General features: G+C 40.7%; 1 protein-coding gene across 2 annotated transcripts in view; it reads right to left on the bottom strand.

Annotated features, from left to right (window-relative positions):
- adamts17 (ADAM metallopeptidase with thrombospondin type 1 motif, 17) overlaps positions 1-25347 on the bottom strand; it is a 99490-nt gene that overhangs the window by 16607 nt on the left and 57536 nt on the right. The window contains exons 9-18 of one of the 2 annotated variants that reach the window (XM_029498833.1): positions 24583-24723; positions 17397-17547; positions 16182-16283; positions 15940-16085; positions 14900-15069; positions 13535-13662; positions 8249-8369; positions 7200-7274; positions 2460-2540; positions 1220-1377 (exon numbers count right to left, since the gene is read on the bottom strand). In XM_029498833.1, coding sequence (XP_029354693.1) covers positions 1220-1377; positions 2460-2540; positions 7200-7274; positions 8249-8369; positions 13535-13662; positions 14900-15069; positions 15940-16085; positions 16182-16283; positions 17397-17547; positions 24583-24723 — 1273 coding nt within the window. The remainder of the gene's footprint in view (positions 1-1219; positions 1378-2459; positions 2541-7199; positions 7275-8248; positions 8370-13534; positions 13663-14899; positions 15070-15939; positions 16086-16181; positions 16284-17396; positions 17548-24582; positions 24724-25347) is intronic. The other variant, XM_029498834.1, reaches the window with a different exon arrangement.

Raw genomic sequence — 25347 nt, 5'->3', positions numbered from 1 at the left:
TCAGCTGCTGACTGTGTGCAAGAATAGCAGCCTCACCCACAAACAATGTAAAACAGAACATCAGGGGAAAAAAACTACCAAAAAACAGAATAACAAGAACATTTTACTAAAATCTAATATATTGTTCAAGATTCTTTAATTCTTAAAGATTTATGATCACAAAATCTGCCAAGAGGAGGTAGAAAACAAAAGTTATTCATATCAATAAAAATAAATGTAATTGTTCTTGGCTGGAATAATCAACGTTTAACTCGAGCAGTTTAAGGACTTAAAAGGCTACTACTGACATATGGATGGGTGCAGTGTGATAAAATCCAAGAAACGTGGTATTTTATAAGTATATTGAAAAAGACACTCAGTCCTGGAGATCCCTGACATGAGATTCATTAGCTTGTATTACAATGCAGACCACTGCCCAACAGTTATGCCCAACAGCGTAGTCAGCTGTTCAGCCGTGTCTCCAGCTCTGCATAGGGTAACTGCGTGTGTTCTTTTGATCAGGATCTGCGCTCACTGAGCACTTTATTATGAACACCACATTAATTCTTTGCTTTCAAAGCAGCCTCTGTTCTTTGAATCAGTGTAACTGCATTTGAATGGAAAGGAAAACTCCCCTGGCGGTGTAAAAGGAGTCAATTACCTTTTTTTGGTTGGGTTGCCCATAAAAAAATGGCATCAGAAAATCCAGAGAGCCAACAACACAGTGCATCTGGTCACAGGGTAAAGTTTGTCAAGAATTATTTGGCAGCATTTGAAGACTTTGTCCTTAATGGTTCACGAATATAAGCCCTTTTTTCCAAACCTCTGCAACTCTGGAAGTCAGGAAACTCTGTCCAACAGTCCTGTTAGCTTTCGACATGAGCTTCATCAAATCCATCATCACCTCCAGCATCACAGTCTGGTTTGGTGCTTTGAACAACATCTTCTTTAATCCTCTCAATGAGATCAGCAGAAAGAGCAGCAAAATCACTGGAGCAGGAAACTTTAAACAGTATTTACAGCAGGCGGACTGTGATTAAAGGACTATAAATAGATTCAGTTACCACATACTCACATGCATACACAACAACACAACCAGTACCGACCCCGACCAACATCCTTCAGACTCATTGATATTTCAGTTCATCCTGGGGCCTGACTTCAGTTGGCCACTCGTGTATTACCATTTGCTCCTCTCTCTCTTTGAAGTAAAAAAGAACAAAATGGCTGATGTGTTTACCATCAGGTGCAAAGGGGTCTTAGTGGGACCCTTGGCAGACATCTTTTCCCACAGTCCCCTTCTAACGTAGCGCACTGTGGTTCCAGCCAGCTCAAACTCTCCTGGAAGCTCAATCTTCCAGTCACTGTTGATGGATCTCTTACTGGAGTCTTTCAGGGCTGTGAAGGAGACAGAGGAGGTGACACTTAAACACAGGAACTCTGTGTGGAATAAGTGACTCTTGACCAAATCCACAGGTTATCATAGTTCTACTTTTTGAGTTAAAGTTCATGAAACAACAAACGTCATTTGTTTCATTGAAGAGATTGTATATTTTAATTAATTAATTTAATTTGATCCTCGTTGGCCTGGGTGACAGTGTTGTACAGATCTGTGGAGAGTCTTCTCAGCTGATTCGAATCTTATCAGTTGCTATGATATTCTACCTTCAACTTGAAAATAATCCTAGAGTGAATTCAAGTCAGGGGACCACTGGCTGGTCATTCATTCATTCATTCATTCATCTTCAACCGCTTTGTCCGTTTCTGGGTCGCTGGGCTGCTGGAGCCAATCCCAGCTCACACTGGGTGAGGGGCGGGGTACACCCTGGACAGGTTGCCAGTCCATCGCAGGGCCAACACACAGAGACAAACAGAGACAAAACAACCACTCATGCTTGCATTCACACCTGCGGTCAATTTAAAGTGGCTGGTCGTAGTTTTCTTTTTTCCCGTTTGGTATTCATATTTCATATTGTATTTGGTATCTTTGTCAAGCTTGTCAGACTTTCCAATCATCCAATATTCATCACTAGAAATTAAATGCTGCTGAACTCTTTACATGTTCATTTAAAGCTGGTGTTAGTTGGCATAAAAAAAAAGTTGTGATGAAAAAGTAAACAGGGGCATGAACATTATGAAGTAGACGGAAAACTTTAGCCATGGACCAGCTCAATCAGGAAATGTTTTTCTACCTACCTACCTACCTACCCTAACCCTTGATCACTGTTAAACAGCTAAGTGTTGAGGTTAGATTCTAAAAAAATCATCCCTCTGTATGCGTGGACTCCTGAATACCCTCAGATCTTGTGTTTACTCTTTAAGTAAAGACACGAATTATCAAGTAGTAAAGTGTTGGTCTGTAATCTGTAGAGTAGAAATAGGGTGGCAAAACATCCAAATGAAATAAGGTTTTTTTTTTACATTGATCTGGTCATTCTTGAGGTTCTGAAGTGCATCCTGTAAAACACACACATCATTACCCAGAAAGCTATGTGAAGGTTTGTCCTCCACAACTTTGATCCTCCTGGCTCCTGCAGGGATAACCACGGCCTCGATGTAGCCTGGCAGAAAGACAGAAACATGAGGTGAAAATCTATTCAGAGGCAGCCGCAGCTGGAGACGGGGGCGGGCTGGTGACTTCTGTGTCTGTATCAGAGATGCTCTAATTCACAACACCACTGAATTCAACCTCTCTCTCTATTCTATTGACTTTTATCACTTATTTTCTCTCCTTATTCCTAAGTCATTGAAGGACAAGCGTTTTTTCCCTTTCATGAGCTTTACCAAACATCTTCAAGTGTTTAAGTTGTGGCTTAAAAATGTGGTTTTACTTCTGAACTTTCCAACCATTGGTTTCCATTCATTTTCAATTATCTTTGAAAATAAATATAAAGAAGAAAGGGGAAAGAAGAAAGAATTTTACCAATCCGAAACTGCTTATTAAAGGCAATTCAGATCCAAATCAATCAAAATGTAATCTTTTATTACACAAGTAACGAATGTTAAAATGTAAAAAAAAAATTATAATAAAAAAATCAAATGCAGTTGAGGTAAGTTGGGCAGCAGCCTAAACAAGTCCATTCTGAGGTGAGAGTCAAACTGCACATTGCTAAAGCAGCAGTCCAAAGACTTTATAAGTTACTATTTAAGAAGAACCAAATACTGCCCAAATTACTAAACTGATGTGGTATGAATGTCCAAATGGATGTTAGTTTTGGGATTGTTTCATGACTACAGTGACCTATTGTACATTTGGTGTTACAGACTCAAAGGATCTTTGGTGGAGGACTGACACTGACTCTGTTTTCGAGAGCACATCCTGCTCTCATAGCACATACATAATTCATTTTTCCTCCTACATATAATATGAACTGGTGACATTTGTCGGGCAAACTGCTGAAGTTGAGATCAGTGCTGGATAAAGTTCAATAACGTTCTAGGAGCCAAAAAAGGGACAGATAAAAAAGTATTTTAGGGTGTTTTTCTGCCCTTATGAGTTGGAGTGTGGCAGAGGACTGACAGAAAAGGTGGGACATGTAGCAAAGGATCCCTGCCCAGACAAGTTAAAATAAAAGAATCTGCATGTTAAAGACCCTGGTCACTGCAGTTTACTGTAGACACTTAATAGCACAGGAAACTAAAAAAGACAAAAACAAAAAAGTTATTGCAAATTCTTAAAGAATTGTGAGATATTTATAAAACCCAACCCTTTGATTTGAAGAAAATTATCTTTGCACAATATTTTCACTCAATAGTTCCCTGAGTTCATTTAAAATTTTCTACATTTTTTACTACACTTATGAACCAATTAATTTTTGAGGTTTGGTTCTGTAACTCATTTAGAGTACAATTTAGCATGGATTACTATATTCTGCTTTCTGAATGATACATCTCTGCCAGACAACCAGCCACCAGCCTCCCTCCACACACAGGACACTTCATTTGGACTTGTTGGGCATTATTTCAATACAAAGCAGCTCAGTTTGACAGCTATTATTCTACCAGTGACTGTGTCGACATGTGCCTGAGGTTACCCTACAAAGACAGTTAGCATGAAGCCAGATGATGTGACTGGAACTCGCAGAGGCAGACAACCACAAACAAACTCAAGGACCATTTTGTATTGTTTTTCATTGTGACTGATAGATGGTTTTGTTGTCCATCATCCTCGTTGGCTGTGGTAACATTTTCCTCAGCAGATCCACTGCTGATATCGAGGAAATGATTGTCTCCATATTCTAGCTAAACACAACATCAAAACCAAAGTCAAACCAAACCAGGAAGCAGACATAATCTGCTCACCTGCCATCTCACTTTTTCTGCTAGGACACTTGACTAAACAGGGCTAAAGCTCTTCTCAGGACTGTGTTTGTGTGTGTGCGCATGTGTGTGTACAGACTATTGACATCTACAAGACTTTGTCTGTGTCATCATACATACAGTTACAGTATAGTGAAGATGGTGAGTGGATAAGAAGTCCTTCAAATGACATCACAGAACAGAATGTTGCTTTATTATCTGACTGTTTTGTCAACAGGACACTGTCTGATGGTGACTTCTTCAACACTTGCAAATAATCTGCTACCTCAAATACATTTAGTTGTGAATATCGACAATTCAAATAAAACAACAGATAATCTTTATTGTTACAGGGATCCTTAAAATAGTTTTAGGCATTTGAGGACTAGCCTGTAAAATATTAGTCTGTCTGTTGGAAATATTGGGCTAAACTACATAAACTTGAATTTGTATAAACGTCTTCTTTAAGGAACAAAGAGTGTTTATGACTGAAAAGAGTGGCACGTGACAATCTCATATTAGTTTGTGCTTTATGAAAGTATGGGTGTAGATACAGGGCATTAAACTGGAAGATGGAATCTGAATGAACTGCTTTGTTCTGGTACACAATAATGCCCAACAATATCTCGGAACAGTGCTTCACTTTCAGACACCAATATGACATCGTACTTACCGACGAAACACAGCACACAGTTATACAGTAAAACATGGTTGCTTCTGACAGTGACTGACAGCCAGTTTTGGGTGACATCGAACACAGACACACAAGACAGCAGCAAAAATTTTGTCAAATGAACCCAGAGCATGAAATGCAAATTCCTTCTACAGTGCGATGTGTGAAAATGAGTATCGTTATCAAGATATGATACAAAACATCAATAGCTCTTTCATGTGCTGTTCATCACAGTCCATGTCTGTATCCCAGTTCAGGGGCTACATCTCTTGGAGCATTTTAACCCCCCCCCCCCTTTTTTTTTTTTGCTTTTGCCTGTTCCAGATCACCACAGCAAATCAGCTTCCCACAAATACAGCTTTATGCCCTTCCTGACGCACAGGTGAGCATACACAGCAGTTTTGGCTAAGTATTTATTTAATGTTTGTGCTTTTGCTGTTGTGTATGTTTTTTCCTTAGGAGGAACCACAAAACTCTTCTGCAACTCTGCAAAAACAATGAGGAGTGATTCCCATTGATATCACAACATTGTGAAGTTATAGACTGTACACGTCCGTTGGTTAGATGCAGGGAAAGGGCAGTTAATCAAGTCACCTCAGAGTCTCAAAATGATCATCAATGACCTTAAACAATGGTCTATGAATTCGGGCCATTGTAAAAACAAAAAAGTAGCCAAATGGAAAAGCCATTAGGGCCAACCACATGGGGATTCACATTTTGGCAAGTCCCCTGAATGACTTGACAGATTCATCAGTGTGAACCAGTGTGTTTATGTGTGTATGACTTCACTGTCGTTATAGCATCACCTGAAAAACCTCAAAGAGCTATTTTCTGTGGCTTGTCCCATCGGCCATTATGAGGATGATCAAGTTAGTCATAATGGCCATTCCAGGTGGCTACCTTCTGTGTTCATGTTTACTCACTCAGAGAAACATTTATGTGGTAAAATCATCTTCATTTAAGCTGTACAAGGCTCATGCAGCCCACATCTTTACTGTTTTACGCAAATCCTTTTTCATAAATCTCAAAAGCATACCACAATCACCAGCACTCATGAACATCAGACCCCAGTCAAAAAGGAGAACATTAAAACTTTGTTGGTTTTGAGGACAGTCTTACATTCTAAAGAACTGCTTTTAGCTGAGTATCTTCAGTGTTTGACTCCAGCATATAATGACTATGGATGAAGTGAAAAAGAAGCCAGTGCCTACTGAGACAGTTTAGGGAGACAATTGGGCTCCTGGTGTGTGAAAAATACACCAGGCTGAAAATTTTCCCAAACCACAGAAATAAAAAATAATGCCCAATACTACAGACAGGACTCACATGAATCTTGTTTCTGTGTATCTGACATGTGTAAATTACATTGAGCGTTTTTCTAACAGTTAACCCAAAAGATATCTAATAAGCTAAATGCTCTTGCAGAGTTTCTGGGGTCTTTCTTTCTGCCTTTTGCTCAGTGCAGCTGTTCTACATCTAAACAATTACTATCAATGTGCGTCTACTGCCTGTTTGTTTCCATATACTCTTTTGTGTGAGGCAAAAAAAATCATCGTGTGCAGATGTGGAATTTGCATTTCAAGAGAGTGTGTTCATTACACAAAATTTTGTGAGTCCAGGCTGAAAACTGAACGTGTGCAGCTCTTATCATTTTTGGCAAGTTGTATCCACGATGAACAAAAACACACCACAAGCTCCTGAAAGCCAACCATCTGAATCCATCCACCCTCCACCACCCTGCCCATCCACCTATGGTTAGACACAGACTGGCCGTGGGCTCACCTGGGTTTAACTGCAGCACATCTGATGTTTTAAGGAGCAAATGGCAAATGTGAAATGCATGGCATTTTATGCAGTACTGTAAATGTCAATCTCCAAAGCCGGAGTGTAAAGGCAGGCATTTTATTGCAGACGACTGTCAACCCCCCACCATTACTCCACCACTTGGCAGGAGCAGTGAGGAGAAGGAAACAGCTTGGATTAAAGGAATGTGTCCCTGGCATTCCTCATGGCTGGGTTATGGGGTAAAAGGGTCAAACAGCTGGTTATGTAACTATAACCAGACTACACCCCCAGGGGAGCCCACGGCTAACTGCTTCTCTCATCTACCTACAGTAAAACAATCCAGGCAGTGCAGGAAACACACACACACACGCGCACACACACAGATGCAATCACACACAGACACACACACACGCGCGCGCACACACAATCACACACAGACACACACACAGTGCATGCATCTTACATGAGAAACACTTGGGGACAGCTCTGGGCTTAGCCATCACACAGGTAGATACCCTCTTACACTGCCTAGTGGTGACTGGAGGACAAGACAAGGAAATTGAAGGGAGGTCACACGTCCTTTGGACCACACCAGCACTAACAACCTCTCATTCCCATCATCCCCCTCTGTAACTCAGATCTGTGACAGATAATGAGTGAATATTAAATCACTTCACTATCCGTAGATTATGTTGAAATGTTGACAGCGACATAACCTAAATATCCACAGTAACAATCCCTGAGAGGTGAAGTGAATAACACTCTTCTGGTTACCACGGCAGCTGTCTGTGGGTGGGAGACAGCACTTGAATGTTTAGTCCTCAAGTTGAATTTCAATAAAAAGCAAGAAAACTGGTCAAGTGTGAGGATGTGAGAGAGTTTGACGAGTCAAACTGTGATGCGTGGACGACTGAGTCAGCGCATCACCAGCGCTTCAGCTCTGCGTGATTAGCCTTGTTCACATTATACAAATTTTCCAAGCCTGCTCTGAAGGCAACACCGATACAACTGCTGTGGTACTGCTTTTCCCCCTCTGTGTATAAAACATGTTGCAGCCCACTATATCTGTCTCATATTATTCTATATGTGCAACCATTGACAGACTGGAGTGCAGCAGGACAATATTGTGCATTTAAAGTGTGTTTGATTTCAGATTCATGATGATGGTTGCTTCAGCGTGAAGCTCCTCAACTTAAACATTGGCAGGCTATAGATGGAGGATAACAGGAGCAAAATGTTTGAGTTCAGACAGGAGCATCATCTACAATGTAACATCTACATCAGTGTAACATCTATACCAGCACTGAAGGCTAAGGTGACCTTTTCAGAGAGAAAGTGAAATTAGATGTCAAATTCTCTGCATAAATCACCACATTTTACGTCAAAAGAATGGTATGCAACATAAAATATCCCCTTCAGAAACTGTATGTATCAGGGAAGAGACTGCACAAAACACACTGATTGAATTGGTTTGGGATCAGTGAGCACAAATATAGTTCGACAAACACTCACCCATTCCCTTGGTGTGGTTGAAGTCTCCTCTTACTATCTTACAGGAACGCCCATCTCCATTGCAAACACCACACCGATCCTCTTTAGCTGAAGAGCCAATGATGCCGTCACAGCCAATTTTCTGCCCACCACAAAAAATTGAAAAAAGAAACAAAACTGTTCAAACAGAAGACTGATAAGTTGTCTTTGTAATACAAGTGACGCACACAAGTGTGTGTCTGCATCACTGCAAAAATATACCAAAGGACTCCCTGTAAACCTCTGGAGAAAACTAAAATCAGACTTCCCACTGAGCTGAGCTGATTGGCATCAGTTCAGCTTTATCATATCAACTAAAACAGTCCCCACTTTAAACCTTCCCCCTGTGATCACTCATTCTGTGTTGTGAATCAAAACTCATCATGCTTAAGTTGCCAGGAGGGGGCAGGGCAGAGAAAACTAATGACAGCTGGACGACCACAAGGCAGCAATGGCAAGTGTGGCTGTAAATGTGCCTGTAAAGATTTCCAGCAGGCACCCTATTTATTTTTCAGCAGTGCATTCACATTGGAACACATTGGACCAGCGGATAGTTTTGCTCCCTCACACACCTGTTCTTCCTGTACTTGTAAACGTTCCCCAGGTTGTGAGTCTAGTGTCTACTAATTTGTCTCTATGCAGTTCAAGGTGGGATTTGCTTCATTCTGCCTCTGCAAACCTTGATCAGTCGTACAGATGGCGGATAGATTTCTGTTGGTAACAGGTCTGTAGGCTGAGGGTTTGATGAAACCTGTTTGAGTAAGTCAAGTTCAGTAAGTTAAGTTGACTCTTTGTTTTATCTTGTGAGTCTACCCTGCAGAAGAAGACATTAGAAGATGGTGAACTGTGGCCATAAGGGGACACACATGATGACAGACTGATCCAGACAAAGATGGATGGTTTTCAGGCTCAAAGTGAATCAAGAAAACAAGCGCACAGTCTGGACGGCTGAGACAAAATAAGTTGGTTCCATGATCCATGAGCTTCAGGAGGTGAGGCTGGTGTGGTAGCTGCTGTTCTAGCTCATTCACTGACTCCAGACTCCAGACTCTGAGTTATTTCGGTATTCCTGTCAGTGTTTCCTCCTCAAAGCTGCTGCTCAATGAATGCTTTTTGTTTTGGCTCCCAAACTAAAAACTCCAGACATTTACTTTTGTGAAAATGTATAAATCATGTTACTGTCAAAGTCAATATGATCATGTTTTAAACAAAACTTATAATAATAATGTTGCTTGGAGCCTTATTCAAACAGTAATTATCCACTAAGCAACTAAATGCCTAATTCCAACCTTCTCCTGAAAAATCGTACTGATAAATCTTCCCTTTGAAGTTGTGAACAAGCTTGTCCTCACAATGATGGTTTAGAGCTTACATTTGGCCACACATCTATCTAGCGATGTGCCAACACTCACACAGTGCAAGAAAAAGTAGCGCATGGTGCATAGTTTGCTGATTCATAGGGCCATACGGCCTCTCAGCTCACTTAGACTTCCAGGGTCCTCTTCCAGACAGACAGTATATTTTCACAGCTCACCAAACGTACTCTTCTCTCTGTCCTCGCCAGTGTTTTCATAATCTGTACGGATTTCACATGTTCATCTTAAAAAAAAAAAAAAAACACTCATGCCCCCACCACACTCAGCAACATCAGGATGTGCTTCTTCTTTGTCTGCAGCTCTAATTCTCCAGCCCAGCAGGCACATGTCAAGAACATCTGAAGTTGACAAAGCACAACAGACCAAAGGGAAAAGAACAGAAAAAGAAACTCAGTTCCATTAGTTTCGGTTCAGTTGGTTGTGGTTCTGAGTTTTGCTGGTGGGTTTCCAAAACTGGAATGGAGAGCTCAGGACAGAAAATAAAAATTCTTCTCCCATTGCAAACTTGTTCAAGCCATTCAATAACATTTCTCTCTAACCCCACTATATATTGGTTCTGATTATCTGGGTGACATCTTTGTATTTATTCGGGAGTACAGCTACTGATGTGAGTTCCACGCTGTGACAGCCTGTGACAGCCTGTGCCGACAGTGTCTGGTGTGTGACAGCTGTGATTGTGGGTGCACAATGAGTGACGACCTCCAAGGCTGAAAAATGAAGTCAAGAGTGCAGGGCTATTTACTGCAGCTCCTCCACAGACCAGTAAAGTCTGGCTCCATAGACTCCTGTGTTAAAATATCCAACTTCACAGCACAAACAAGATTGTTTACAACCCGGATGGATGGATGGATGGACTACTGTGAAGGGCATGAATTTATACAATTCCTCCATTGACACTTTATTGAGGCTTACAGTTCTGCATAATTGAGGGCACAGCACTGTAAGAGACAGGTCACTCACTCACTGAGTAAAGCACTGACAGGATGGTGATGATGGAGCAACCCACTCTGAGCTGTACTGTTGACATTCATAGTCTGTGGTCTCCCATCAAAACTGCCTGAGTAGTTTTAAGAAATAAACTCTACTGAAACAGTACAGTAGTTCTGCATGTGTCACTGTGTTTGCATATATATGTTTAAACACCGTGGACAGGAAGAGAACCCATACATACAATGCAGCTGAGCTGCGCTCAGTCTAAGTGATCTCGCAGCTAAGGATATGTGAGTCATTACTGAAATGTGAGAAGTATTTTGTGAGTACATGTGCGTCACGATAATTGCATCCATTCTGGGCCAGCCTCTTTTTCTCTTTTTTGTCTTTCTGCCTTTGCCAGGAAGAGGGGAGTTCCTCCCAAATGTATCAGCATCCAATATTTACTAATAAACACAAAAGGCTGACTGTAGTTGAGACACCAGATCCAAATAAACCCCCCAATCCCAATCCCAATCCCTGGTTGATTCACTCCATCACAGCTAACTGCTGATGAATGGGGTACTCTGTTGATCCTCGTAGGAACCTCCCTCTCAGCTTCATAGTGGGACAAGTGTTTATTTGTCTGTTTAGTTTATTATGGGTAGATCTTTTAAAGCCAATAACTCGGAGGTTTGTGTTTCCAGACCAGTCTCTATAACCTAAAGCTAAAGCTATGACACTGGACCCTGATTACATTATCATATCTACTGGTATCATGGTTAGTATATGACACAATTGTACAATTTCAATATAAACTAAACCAAAAGGCTGTTTGGACACTAATCGTAATCTAAACGAAGATGTAATCCTCATGATACCACCTTGGGTACTCATAATCCTCCTCGTCTTTGGAAAAAGAACACACATGCTCCCACTGTCACTGGAAACAAACAAATAACCATACAAAATATCTCACTGGCTAAGGTTTGGTTAGATTCAGGAACAAAAACAACTTGAGTAAGACGACAGAAAAACAAGGTTGTGCTCAAAACTAACTGGTTTTTATTAGCATACTGTAGGATGTGGGAAGCAAACACGGGCCTCTTGTGATGTAATCACAGACCAATCCCTTCAGCCGGACCTTTGCTGTGCTCCATAATGTCACAAGCCGCTGTAGGAGCTTTGGTGGAAACAGGGCAGCATGGACTCTCTGATCGGTCTGTAGCCGCACAGTTCCATACACAACAAACTGTGATGCTCTCTGTATTCTTACACCTTTCTATCAGAAGTAGCATGAGCGCCTTCAACAGTTGGAGCTCGAGTAGCTCTTCTGTTGTATCAGACCACACGGTCAGGCTTTCACTCCCATGACCATTCAGTCAGACTGTAAGCGGTTGACCAGTTTTCCTTCTTTGGACCACTCCTAGCAAATCCTGACCACTGCATACCAGGAACGTCCCACAGAGCTGCAGTCTTGGATATCTCTGACTCAGTCCTCTACACATCACAGTTTGGTCCTTGTCAACATCTCTCACATCCTCACTCTTGGCCATTTTTCCTGCATCAACACATCAACTTCAGGACAAACTAATTCTTATTTAATATACCCCACCCACTGGGAGCTACCACTGTAACCAGATAATCAGTGTTACTCACTTAACTTTTCAATGGCGACAATGTTATGGCTGCTCTGTGTATCTTGATATATCTAATCTCCTCTAAAACACTCCAATATTTAATTTTGTGCACAGAATAATACACATTTGTTTTTATTCCTTGCTGGCAAGGTTCTTATTTTTTGCTAAATTTAAATTGGAAAAAAAGTCAAAAGTCAATTAGAAGAATATGTAACCTTTTGCACAACCTCTTGGATTTCATTTTGGTGTCTATGTTAACAGCATAGTAGACAGTCTTACTGCAAAATGTGAAAATATCTGTTTTGCAGGATGATGACAGTAGCATTTAGGGCAGAAAGACAGAGGTGGCAGTGGCAGCAAGACAGAAAAAAAAACAAGGATTGGAATGTAGAATTGGACTGGAGCTGAGACATTATGCAGTGCAGTTCCCTATTGACTGCATCATCCACTGATCTGTTTGCCTAGTGGGCAAGCTGCATGAGCTCCGGGGGGGGGGGCTTTAATGTCCTTCAGGTGGGTCAGCAACAGACTCTTGTAACAGTAAGCTTGGTTCTTGGGTTCCTGCAACATTTGAGACAGTAGGGGCTTCACACTGCTCCAGAGCTGTTGCAAATCTGACTAATGATGGGAGCCAGCTGGTTAGCACAAAGTTTTAGATAAGAGGGTCAGACACCATCTGGGTCTGATGCCTTCCAGATCCTCTGGCTCCAAAAGAGCTGAATATGCTAAGGCGGAGGTGGAGACGGTGAGGCATGTGAACATGGGTTTATAAAACCAGGTCGTTACTAGTTGATGGTTCTCCGTAGTGTTGGTGGACAGTTTCCTGTAACTGGTAATATCTTGCAGGCCTCTCCATACTTTTGTTAGCTGAGAACCTGTTGTTGAGCTGTTCAGTTTGGCTTGTATTTGTTATTGGGATCTCCAACCTCCTCTTATTTTCACTGATTGGTGTGTTATGTGTTCCTGCATGTGAAGATAAGAACCAGGCAGCTATAATGAGGCTCTCCTGTGTGGGTTCAGAGCAGTGTGTGTGTATGTGTGTGTGTTGTGGACTGTTGAATGTTCAGCAGTTCTTCTTTAAGAGGGTAAAGAACAGCAGCACCCACAAATTTAATGGCAATGTATTCAAATTTCCATTGATTCAACCCTTCAGATTAATGTTTGGGGTCAGTCTTTTGGACTTTACCCTGTTTGTGTCTGCAGGGCCATCAAGAATCGGAGGACGCATCCTGAAAAAGTTAGACTTGATCTTCTGTTTCAAGACAGTGAGGTGCCTGTGATGCCAGTGCACGTCACATGCCCGCGGCAACTGCTCTTTCTCTGCTGCCCATGTGTGTATGTACCTGACAGCTCCCGTTAACACACAGGTCAGCCTCATAGGGTCCACAAGGTGTCCCGTCCATCACTCTGTCGGCCATCAATGCTGGGACATCTCTACCAACTGGGCTGCAGAACAACACACACGGCTTCTCTGCATACAGATAAACACAGAGAGAGAGCAACAGACAGATTTAGTTTTTCTTAATATCTATTTTGTATGAACATATCCTTAGCGTCAAGTTCGTTCAACTTTGAATGTCCAGTTTTAATTCTGGTATGTATAAACACAAGCTGTTCTGCCCTAAGCTCTTTGACTTCACATGATGATTTGACTAAAAGTTCTCTCAACTAGTGAAACTAAGTTTTAAAGAAAACAATCAATTGCAGCATCTTTGCAAACATCCCAGCATGCATTTCTTTTAAAGGAGCTTAAACTCTAAAAAAAAAAAACCTCCTTTGTGTAGTTTGAAGAACTTATTCAAGATGAAAATTTGTGAGTGTATCTGTAACATTTATTAAATCAAGTTATGTTTGTTTTGTTTCATTATAATTAAACAGTGCTAAACGGGCCAGTGTTGAAATCACTGTGGCTTATTTTTATTACACACACAAAGGGCATTATGTCTGGTGTGATCTCATCACAACATGGCTGTTAAAGTTAGAATGATTTATCGTTGCACAGTTAAAAAGGCTGCAGCTTACTGAATAAATCACAGATTAAGTACCTCAGTAATTTGTCACAGTTAGAACTGAGTGTTCATTCAGGAGAACAAATATTCATTTGAGTGGGAACAAGGAAGCTGAGTAACTGTGAGGAGAAAAGGAAAACCCATAGACTGCCGACGGGAAAAACAAGCCCTCTGATGGGCACAACTCTCAATACGAAAACAGCAACAAGCATTGCATTTCTAAACAGTCACATGCCCAGAAGCTATGAACTCTGTGGTTGTTCCCCTGCTCAACCATGCAGTTGAATCTTCATAAGAATTATTTTAAGGATAAAATATTTGAGATTAAACCAGTTTAATATGTATTTGTGAAGGTTTGATGCTGACGCCTTGGCAACATTTCCCACTTCACTAAAATTTCTTTCTAAAACTTGGACAACACAATCTAAAATTCATACATTACACCAGCCATCTTGCAGCTAATGTCATTCTTTTAAGTGCAAACTGAAATATTACATTGATATAACTATTTAGCTAAGCTTCTCATTTCTCTTGCCCATCTTAGACACTTAAAATTGATAAAATATGGTCAAATTGAACGAAAGCTTAAAAAAAAGGTGTTCCATTAATAATTTGTATTGTCCACCACTTTCACATTGCAGTAGATGAGGAATGATCACACGAGCGAGGGCAGGATGTCTGTGTGAATGTGTGTCGCACCATCATTAATGATTGCAGTCAGCACGCTGCCCTTCTTCTTGCGGGCGTGCCGATCGTAGGACAGACACTGCAGGTCTCTGAAACTGGGGACCCCTTTGGGACAGGGGGGGCCTTCACAGGCTTTGTGCTCCACGCTGGCCTTCTGACAGTGTCGCCCACCAGGACCAGGCCTGTACACACACAAACACATAAACAAATGTTACATATAGTATAAGCAGTCACAAGTAGAAGTAAATATTGAGCAAGATGAAATTAACATATTTTTAAGGATATGATCATTCTAGTCAATGTCAAGTCATGTCAGTGTCCCTTTCATAGGCATGAAAATATTCAATTGCTTTTATGCATATTTGTTAGCGGATGATAAACCAGTTTCCCTTCTGGGGAATTAAAGTTCATCCTATCCTATCCTAACCTAAAAAGGAGACTTCCTTAACTTCCATAAGTCAACATTTTGTCAAACGGAACCCATTATTAAACGGAATGGGTTATTTTGATGGAAACTAGAGCAGCAACACCATCAAAGTAATCAAGTAATATCACCTTCCTTTATAGTGTCTGAGCATTAATGTGGAAGCTTGTCCCTTTGATTCAAAGATCATTTAAATTCATTGAGCCCACAGGCCGCTGACTTTTGACCAATGGGCTGATGCACAGTTTGTAGAGTGAACTACTTCCATAATTCATGCTGGAGAGAAGAGGGGAGGAGAGCGATTGCAGTGATGGCAAATTTTATCCTAAATGCAGATTATTGAAAAGTAACATTTTACTTTCTTGTCCATTTTATTCAATATCTTTGGAGGAAACATTGAAAATGAACAAGGTGAAAACACATCAAACATTCAAAAACCTTTCAGTATATTGGTTTCAATCAAAGGGCTGGCACAAAAACGTGTCTATTTAAATTTACACATTCTAGGACTCATCTTCCTCATAGTTCAAAATTCATTACACACTTTAGGGCCTAAGAGATAAATGTACTCTCTCTTTCTCTCAGAGACAGATGGACAGACAGACAGGCAGAGAGAGAGATGACATACGGAGGGTTGTCACATTTCCTCTGTCTGAACTGGACTCCAGTACCGCAGGTCCTGCTGCACATGCTCCACTGGTTCCATGGACTCCAATCACCATCCACATGCTGAGGAATGGGAGTCTTACTAACACACTCGCCTGCCCTGCACCACTGACACACACACAGTCAGATTAATATCACACAGTATACATTTAACAGGAATCTTTTATGACAAGCTGTACTTGTGAGTGTATGTGTCCATTTTACTTTGTCTGCTCCACACTCTGTTCCATCCAGAGGAGGATCCAGCTTGGTCTTGCAAGATGCATCTCCCTCTACTAAACACCACAGGCCAGCACACATCAGATGCTAGCACACCAACACAAACACACAGAGAAACATAGGAGACTCCATAAATTCTCAGAAAATGATCAGTTTACGATAAAATAGTGTCAATAAAATGCAAGAGCTCTGAGCTGCTAGAGAACTTTCTCTCTGCTAAGAGTCTGCTTTGGATAGAAGTCTGGTTTTCTCTGAGGTCTAAAGGCTCTAGACACTAATTTAGCTTATAGTGAATGAAAGAAGGGCAGCATGGCTTCAGAGTGGTTAGAGCTGTTGCCCTACAACAATGAGGTTCAGGTTCAGGTCCTGGGGGCTGAGTGGACAAAACAAAAAGACAAAACACCAAGTGGGCAGGCCTGAGGCTGCAAATCAAATGATCTGAAACAGCCCTGTTTACTCTGAATGTTTGAAAGTTTCCCAATCCAATGACAAAGTGAAACTCAGAATTCTTGTGTTGCTCTTCCTGACATATTGGGCATGTGTATTATGTATTTACTGCTTAGATACATTGCAACAACTTGCTTATTATCATGTTACAGTCTCACTGGTTTAACATCTGGAATCTCAGGACAAACAAGGAAAAATGAACCATTGGTCACTTTGACTCAGACCTGTGTGCCTCTACTAGAGACTGTTTGCACTGATCAGAAATTACTTAATGACCCTCTGTTTCTGCCTAATTTTGTGTTCGTCCCCCTTTTCCTGCCAAAACAGTCCTGACCCACTGAGGACTCCTCTAGACGTCTGGAAGTGAGCTGTGGTATCTGGCCCAAGACACAAGCAGCCGATCCTTTAAGTCCTGGAAGTTCAGAGGTGGAGTCTCTATGGCTCAGAATTGTTGGTGCAACTTATCCCACAGATGCTGGCATGGATTGAGATCTGGAGATTTTGGAACCAAACCAACCAAATTCCTCCAGTTCCAACCTATAGTTCTGATAATCAGGTGTCCATTGAGCACTGCTGGTGTTGGAGCACTACATACATATATATATATATGTATATTAATACATATCCAAAGAGTAGACGATGGCAATGAGGGAAGACCAGCAGAGTTATTCCAGTGGGACTGCCACTCTCACATGACTAGATCATCAAACAATTCAGCACCTTCATATCTGAGTAAAATTCAGTGTGTTATACCTCCATATCATTGCAAAAAGTGGCATTGGTTCCAAACAGGATCTGGCATTGTTCATCCACACTGTAGTGCATGCCTGGCAGCTTGGGAGGCAGCCGGACCTGGTAACGGCTCCTCGGGTCTGTGTGCAGTAGACAGCCACTGGATTTGGATCTGTTTGAAAAGAGGGAAAGAGAAGGATTTATACTGCGTGCTGAGCAGTCAGATGTTTCATTTCCAACTATTTTGTTTTCACTGTCAAATCTGAGTCCAAAAGAGACTTGGCATTTCCACAGAAAATGTGAACAATGCTAGTTGTTATTTTGAAAGCAGATGCAGATGAGCACTGATGGTGACATGAAAGCATTTACAGTATGAGCCAAGGGTATGTGATGTCTGTCTATTACTTGTGCATGTTTCCATGGGTTGGGTCCAGCTGAGTCTTTTATCATAGTCTGCAAAAGCACCCATTAAGCAACGTAGGTCAGAGCCTTAATGTTTATAGTTACTTAAGCACAAGCTCCCTATACAGGAGACCTCCCTTCTCATATTACTTAGGAATAGCTTATACCTATAATATTATGAGGTAGGACCACGCTACTTTAAAATCCACTGCAGTTATTTGTGTCACCGATCCACAAGATGTTGAAAATGGTTCTCTGAGGGTCTGCTCACTGTCCACATGTGAGCATCACATCATTTCAGCAGATTCATCAAATGTATTGCCTTTTAATTCTACCAGTCACTTGCTGTTCTATTAGATTCAGACTGTTGAATGGCCCCATCCAATACATTCTCGAACCCACAACCTTCAATCTGTGAGGTAACAGCGCTAACCACTATGTTGCCGTGCTGCCCTTATATAATCTTATTCTCTCCATTACCACAAGCTTAACCAGTGTCTAGACCCAGGGAAGGAATTCCCCATAATACACACATCTTCATCTTCGCCATCAAAGGCTCTCTCATCGCTCACATTTCCTGTTCTGAACATGGCAACAAGAATGTGTTCAGTCTCCTTGCTTGGAGATATTTTGGACACGTATGTTTAACCCTGTTCATATTTTCAACAAATCACAGTCAATTACAGTTACGCTTATTAATTGATCTTTCCAGGAAAAGTAACTTAGTTTCTAAGTTTCCATGTTAGTAATGTAAAGTAATTTTTTTCTATTGCTCTTTTCTTGTTCTTAATATTTGTATTTGTTTTAAACCTTTGTACAGCACTTTGGTCGACTACTGTTGTTTTAAATGCGCTTTCTAAAAAAATTTGGCCTTGAACTTTCACGCCAGCATTCTGAATTATTAAAAGAAGGAACCATTTATGGTATATATATATATACACATATTTTTTTTTGTTTTTTTTTGTCCCAATGGTAAAAAGAGCCAAGACTCTCTGTGGTCAACAGCTAGCTGCAGCAACCAGCATAAATATCTGGCTTGCCAATTTATTCTCTGGATTTCCTGGTTTGTTTGTTTTTTTCTCTTTTCTTTCTTTTCTCTGTTTTTTTCTTACAACATCAGACTGCCAGTCCCACATTTGACTGCATCCAGATGGAAAATCGCACCCAACCTGTGGTCTAGAATAAATTTTCCATGGTGGCAACACAAATTCAGCTTGAATTTTTTTTTTTTTTCATCAATGCTTTATAAGTGACTGTTGAGAGGTCAAATTTAGATGTTTTCACACATGTAAAAAAATACATTCTGTCAGATTCTGAGCATGTGAAGCCCTACCAAACTTCGTCAGACTTTTACCTTATGTCAATTTTGCTCCTTTAGACAGATGGCCAGTGGCCATGTGGAAGTGGAAGATGTTTGACTTCCTGATTCAGTTTAGTGGGGTTTGGTCTGAACTTTAGCTTTGGCAGCATTAGTATACATTTGACTGCAGTGCGTTATCTGACGTGTTGACATCTATGTGAATCAAAAACATCTCAATGTAGTTTTACATCTCTTCCCTCAGGCTTCTATCTGGAGCTCTATTAACCATCAGAGGAGAAGATCTGAGAAGATCTGAGGAGATGACTATCTTCTAATTAGGTGCTTTCTGACAAAATTGCAGATGTCATGTAAACTCTAAAAACCAGAATGGTAGGGTGATGGGTCCAGGTGGGTGAAGATGGGCGTAGCTAAAGATAGTGATATCACAATGTTCCAGTAACCCCACAGCTGGTTTTCAGGCATTTTTTTCTGAATACAGACAGTGAGCGTTTCTCTGTGGACTGAGACCTTTCATGCTTTCACTGTACCTTTATTGTATGAGATCCCTTTCATGTTGGAAATGAGTTGCTTGTAGTTAAACCATTGCGGCCATTTCCCATGAAATTTCAGGTGCTTTTATAACTGAGGTACCATTTTATTCTAATATTTCACACAAAAGCAAACAAAAATGCTTTGTGTTTTCCAAACCTTTCTTTTCCTTAATCAACCACTTGTCCCACCGCAGTTTGACTTTAAGACTTATGGGGTTGGATGTACCACAGAACTTCACAAAATTTAATGCAAACCACATCCCATTTCAAATTATGTAAAATATAAATGTGTAAAAAATGTCAGAAATACTTTTCCACGTCTCAGCTTGGGGGAGGAGGAGGGTGTGCATTTGTGTTTTCCTGATAATTGCTGTTCGGCCGAGGTCTGACTCTGTAGTAGCAACAGAACAAGAGGCAAATGAAGGCAGGCAAAAATACAGCTGTGGTAACGAGGAGAAAAGCTACATTTGCTGTTTAATATGCTGCAACTAAGTAGCTATTTAGCTGTAGACAGTGACAGATCACATTATTACATTGAAGATGGAGCTATGGCTGCAGGAAACCTTGTTTTAAATGATGTGTATAATTTTTAGGTACATTTAATGATCATTAGTTTGGTTTTTAAGACAGTTGGATCTCTCTTTCTCATTAAATTTTAACATTTTCAGGTCTCACTGTTCTGTTGAAAGGTTAAAGGTGGTGGTGTCGTCTAAAGAGCATAACGGATCTGTTATCAGTAGACTGTCTTGGCTCACACTGTCCTTTGTTGTAGAATATCTGAGTTAATTATGTTTGGCACAATACCAAGACGTAAGCAAGACAATCGATAGTCTCTTGTAACAGACTCGACGTCTTTCCTCATGAGCTTGTAAGAGCACAACAAGGTGTTCAGAACTTAGTACATAGTTAAGTGTTATTTTGAGTAGGCCAGTGTTTGAGCACCAGAACAGCTTTAGTGACTCAACTCTTGTCCACAGTTCTCACTGTGTGAGCTCTGGTGGAGGTTAGTTTGTGTTCTTACACAATCTTCCATCAGCTGTTCAGTTGCACTGAAGAGCACCGACTGTGACACAAAGTTCTCTTACAATCTTTCCAGCAGCTATCAGCAGTCACACAGATAAACACATCAAATCCCAGTTGACCAACTTCACTGTTTTCGCTCTCAATACTTGCGGAACAAAATGTGCAAATCACCTCGCAGCGATGTCAGGTTCTCCTCCAACGCCACAAGCAAAACCAGTGGAACAACAGGCTGAGAAGCATGAGAAATTGTTTTTCTGAGGTGTGTTTGAGCAGGCAAAAGAGAAAGACAAAAGAAAAGGTCAGCCTTAAAAGCTACAAACTGTGTCTGCGACGCAGCAGCAATATGTTGTGTCAGCCTGTGCTTGTGTTGTTCAACCTAATAGGAGCCAACTGGCTGTGATTGGTATCAGTTGTTGAGCTCTCTAGCTTCAGAGAAGCAGGAGGTTATGACGATTCAGTCATGATGTCACGTTTGGGCTAGCCGTGTTTCTCAAACTTTTGTAAACAATTGCAGTGTCTCATAATGGCTTTTTGTCATCCGTCTGAAAGAAGTGCATCGCTGGCGTTTCCTTTCCATATTCTCTGGTAAACTGGAAGACATATTGCAGTTTACATAAGAAACCTTCATGACTTAAACAAAGTTACACAGTGATTACTTTGGGAGCACTAAAACTTTTAGTGGTGATACTTATGTCGTCAAAACTTGGCGTTGTCCATATCCAGAGAACTCTTAAACGATCAGTACAAATGTTTTGAGTTGTAGTCTCTGCTGTCTACAAAGTCCATCGCTGTTTGCTCTTCCTACAGTTGGGTCCAGCACGTTAATGCACTGACTGATAGGTCACAGTCACACACAGTCCACAATGATTACTGATACTCCCCTGGGTTGTGTACTCAGCCCCTTGCTGTTCATGCTCCCGACACACAACTGCACTACATCATCTAGCTTAATACGCATCATTAAGTTTGCTGATGACAGTCATGGTCCTCATTAGTAACAGAGTTGAAAGAGCCTTCAGAGAAGAAGTAGATCTACCAGCAGTATGAGTAACAACCTTTCAACCTTTCCCTAACCGTAGAAGGTGTACACACACACACAAACACACATTCCCCTCCAAAGTTGTTGAAACGGCAAGGCTAATTCCTTTGTTTTTGTTGTTGATTAAGTACATTTGGGTTAAAGATTTGGTTGCATAACTCTTGCTTGTAATAACTGCATCAAGCCTGCGACCCACTGACATCACCGAACTGTTGCATTCTTCATTTGTGATGCCTTTCCAGGCTTTTACCGCGGCCTCTTTCAGTTCTTTGCTTCGCGGAGTTTCTCCCTTCAGTTTCCTTTGTTGTGTTGAAAGTGTGTTTCGATGCACCATCTTGCGGCATGATAAACTTCCTCCCGATTAGTTTGGATGCATTTCTCTGTAAATTGGCAGACAAAATATTTCTGTAGACTTCTGAATTTATTCTGCTGCTACCTCCATGAGTTACATCATCAATAAATATTAATGAGTCTGTTCTAGAAGCAGCCATGCAAGCCCAAGCCATGACACTGCCTCCACTATGCCTCACAGATGAGCTTGTATGCTTTGGACCATAAACAGATCCTTTCTTTCTCCACTTTGGCCTTTCCATCACTTTGGTAGAGATTAATCTTGGTCTCATCAGTCTATAAGACTTTATTCCAAAGCTTTTGCATCGCTGTACTTCTTTGCAAATTCCAATCTGACCTTTCTTCACAGCTCTCACAATGTTTCTGTCATCGACTGCTTGTGTTTTCCTTGGCCGACCTGTTCGATGTCTGTTGCTCAGTACAACAGTAGTTTCTTTCTTTTTCAGGATATTCCAAATTTTTGTGTTGGCTATGCCCGATGTTTGTCCAATGGCTCAGATCGATTTCCCATCTTTTCTCAGATTCAAAATGGCGTCCTTTTCTCCCACAGACATCTTTCATCTTCATGTTGGTATATCCTTTTTAACAAGAAATGCAGTCTTTACAGGTGAAACCCAAGGCTAAAACCAAGTGTAGTCATACAGAGCTATCTAATGTTTAAACAATCAATCTAAAAGACAACAACAAACACCTGTCAGTCACATGTTCCCATAGTTTTGCTCACTTGAAAAATGGGTGGTCTCAAGCAAAAGATGTTATGTCCTTAAAACGTTTAACACAGCTAGATGTAAATACCACAAAATAAAAGCTGGAATTCTGAACTCTCATCTCATATTCATCTTTACAGCTTAAAACCAAATGTATTCAGTTAACAACAAAGGAATTGGCCATTCCAATACTTTTGGAGGGGAGTGTATATATATTCATATATATACAGTCCCCTCCAAAAGTATATATATTATACGCCTTGGAAAGACACATGCTGACTGTGCATTACTATGGACAATGCAAACAGCTCACTTGTCCTCACTATGTTCTCCAAAGGAACTATGGACAACAGTATGACCACCTGCAGAACTGCTGACTGTATGATCTTGCAATGAGCAGTGAACACAGCTGAAAAGACCGTTGGTAACGCTTAAACATCTTGCACACCCTCACCAGCACCCATCATCCCCTCAGGAGTGCTTGATGATAAACAACACTTTGCTTCCACAAAAAACCAAAAGGACAAAACATTTGTACAGTTGAAAACATAAAAAAACACTAATGGATTTCAGGACATAACCAGAGTTGATAAATTCAGAGTTTTTAAACCCTTTTGGCTCCTCTGAGCAACTGACTGAGCATCTTAAATTATACTACATTATAAAAATGTTTCATAAAGGAAAACTCAAGAGAGAGTTGTCCTCTGTACCTTCTGCATGGCGAAAGTCTCTATAGAGATATACAAAAATCAGTTTCGAGTCCTTCTGTTTTGACTTCCCAGCACTAGCTCTCCCCAAATGCGATGAATCCTTGGAGAATGTAATCAAAACAGCCCTTCTGCCACCAATGTTTGTTTGTTGTTTTTTTTGCATTATTGCCATCTTCAGGTGCATGAGTTTGCTCCCTTATCACCAACAACAGCTAAAGGGCATGTGAAATAAAAATGGCATTCAATAAATACCTGTTATTATGGAAATAATGTTTCATTTATTTAAAAAATTGAGGGCTCTATTATATATTTTGCACAATTAAATAAATATTGAATACATAAATAAATAAGTGTTAAATTATATATATATATATTTTTTTTTTCTTTCACTTCGAACTATTTCAATATCAAAGACAGGGTGAAATTCCCAAATATGCAAGTCCATACTTTGACATTTGAGCATTTCTGACTAATAAGAGCCCTGATTGCACTCCCATTTACATGTTTCACTGCCCAAAAGTGGAAGCAGAGGTCAACAGTGAAGTGCAGTTCTTTTATTTTCAGTATGGGAACAAAAAGAACTGACCTCAAGTCAGAGTTCTTCAAGACCAGCTCTACAGCTTCCTGACACCTGCAAGGCTTGGTCTTTAAGTCAGGCTCTTACCCACAGTTATCTTTACATCAAATCTGTACCTGACCTACTGATAAGTCCAGCAACCCGCCCCATTAACCAACATTAATTAAACTCCCACTTTTTTGTATCTAAGTTGGGCTTACATGAGCTCAGGTAACGGATCTGCTGTCTTTTGTGATGAACTCTCCCTCTCAGATGTTCCCAACAGCTGCTTTTTGTTGATGTGATGCAAAGTCACACAAGAAAGAAGTTGGTTGAGTGTGAGTGGTAATCAACAGCATTCTTCGCTCTGGAATGATGATGAGACGAAGGATGAATTTACACTGGTTTAGATGTTCAAAATAACTGAACCCTTATTTTCATCTCTAGATTTATTTGACATTGCACTGCATTTAGCTCATATTTACCCAAACAATAGAATGAACAGAGCCTAAATGTTCCAGTCATGACTCTTCTCTTTAGGCTTTAGGTGCATGCAACTATATTTCACCTGAGGAATTTCTCCAGATCATCACGGCTGCAGGAGGACCAGGATAGGTCGCTGGGGTTTCTTCCTTTAACCCACTCACCAGACATGATGTGGGAATGGCCGGTGCAGGTGGCATGGTCGTCATCGTGGCTCATTCCCATGCTGGAGACAAGACATGGACGGAAACACAGTGTGTCAATGAACAAAAGAGCTGTTTCTCAACCAGCCACCTTTTTGTGTTTTTTGTAGACATGACTTGAGGGTCAGATCAACATAGGATACTTGTGGTGTGTAATTTTAATCGGCTTCATAGTGAAGTTTGGTTCTATGTGGCATCCCTTTCTCCTGCATAATTTCTCTCGGGCACAATTAAAATTTTACAACCACATCACTTCTCCTTGGATGCAGAAGGGTTTTCTTAAATATATATATATATATATATTTACTCTGCAAGCTCTATATAAAAGTAATTGCAGATTTTGTGAAGCCGGTGCTGAAGAGACTTAAACCTGCATTCTATCTAATGACCATCAGGAGGCAAATCCACTGATTGCAAAAGTAAGTCAGACTGTGTTGAAGTCTATGCAACAATGTTCCTTCTTTTCCTGCATCTTCCCTAATGAGTTGACTGTCTCTTTCTCTAATTTCAAGGCTTCAATACAACATGATATTCATTTCTAAATGATGGTGCCATTTAGAGGAAAATAGACTGTAAAGCAGAGAATGCATCGGGGGCGTGGCTACTGTGTCACTGACAGACTTTACCAAACAAATAGGATAGGATAG

This window comes from Echeneis naucrates, chromosome 3 (assembly GCF_900963305.1).
Source record: "Echeneis naucrates chromosome 3, fEcheNa1.1, whole genome shotgun sequence".
Lineage (NCBI taxonomy): Eukaryota > Metazoa > Chordata > Actinopteri > Carangiformes > Echeneidae > Echeneis > Echeneis naucrates.
Note: the sequence above shows the minus strand (reverse complement) of the source record. Positions and strands in the feature narration are given on the sequence as shown.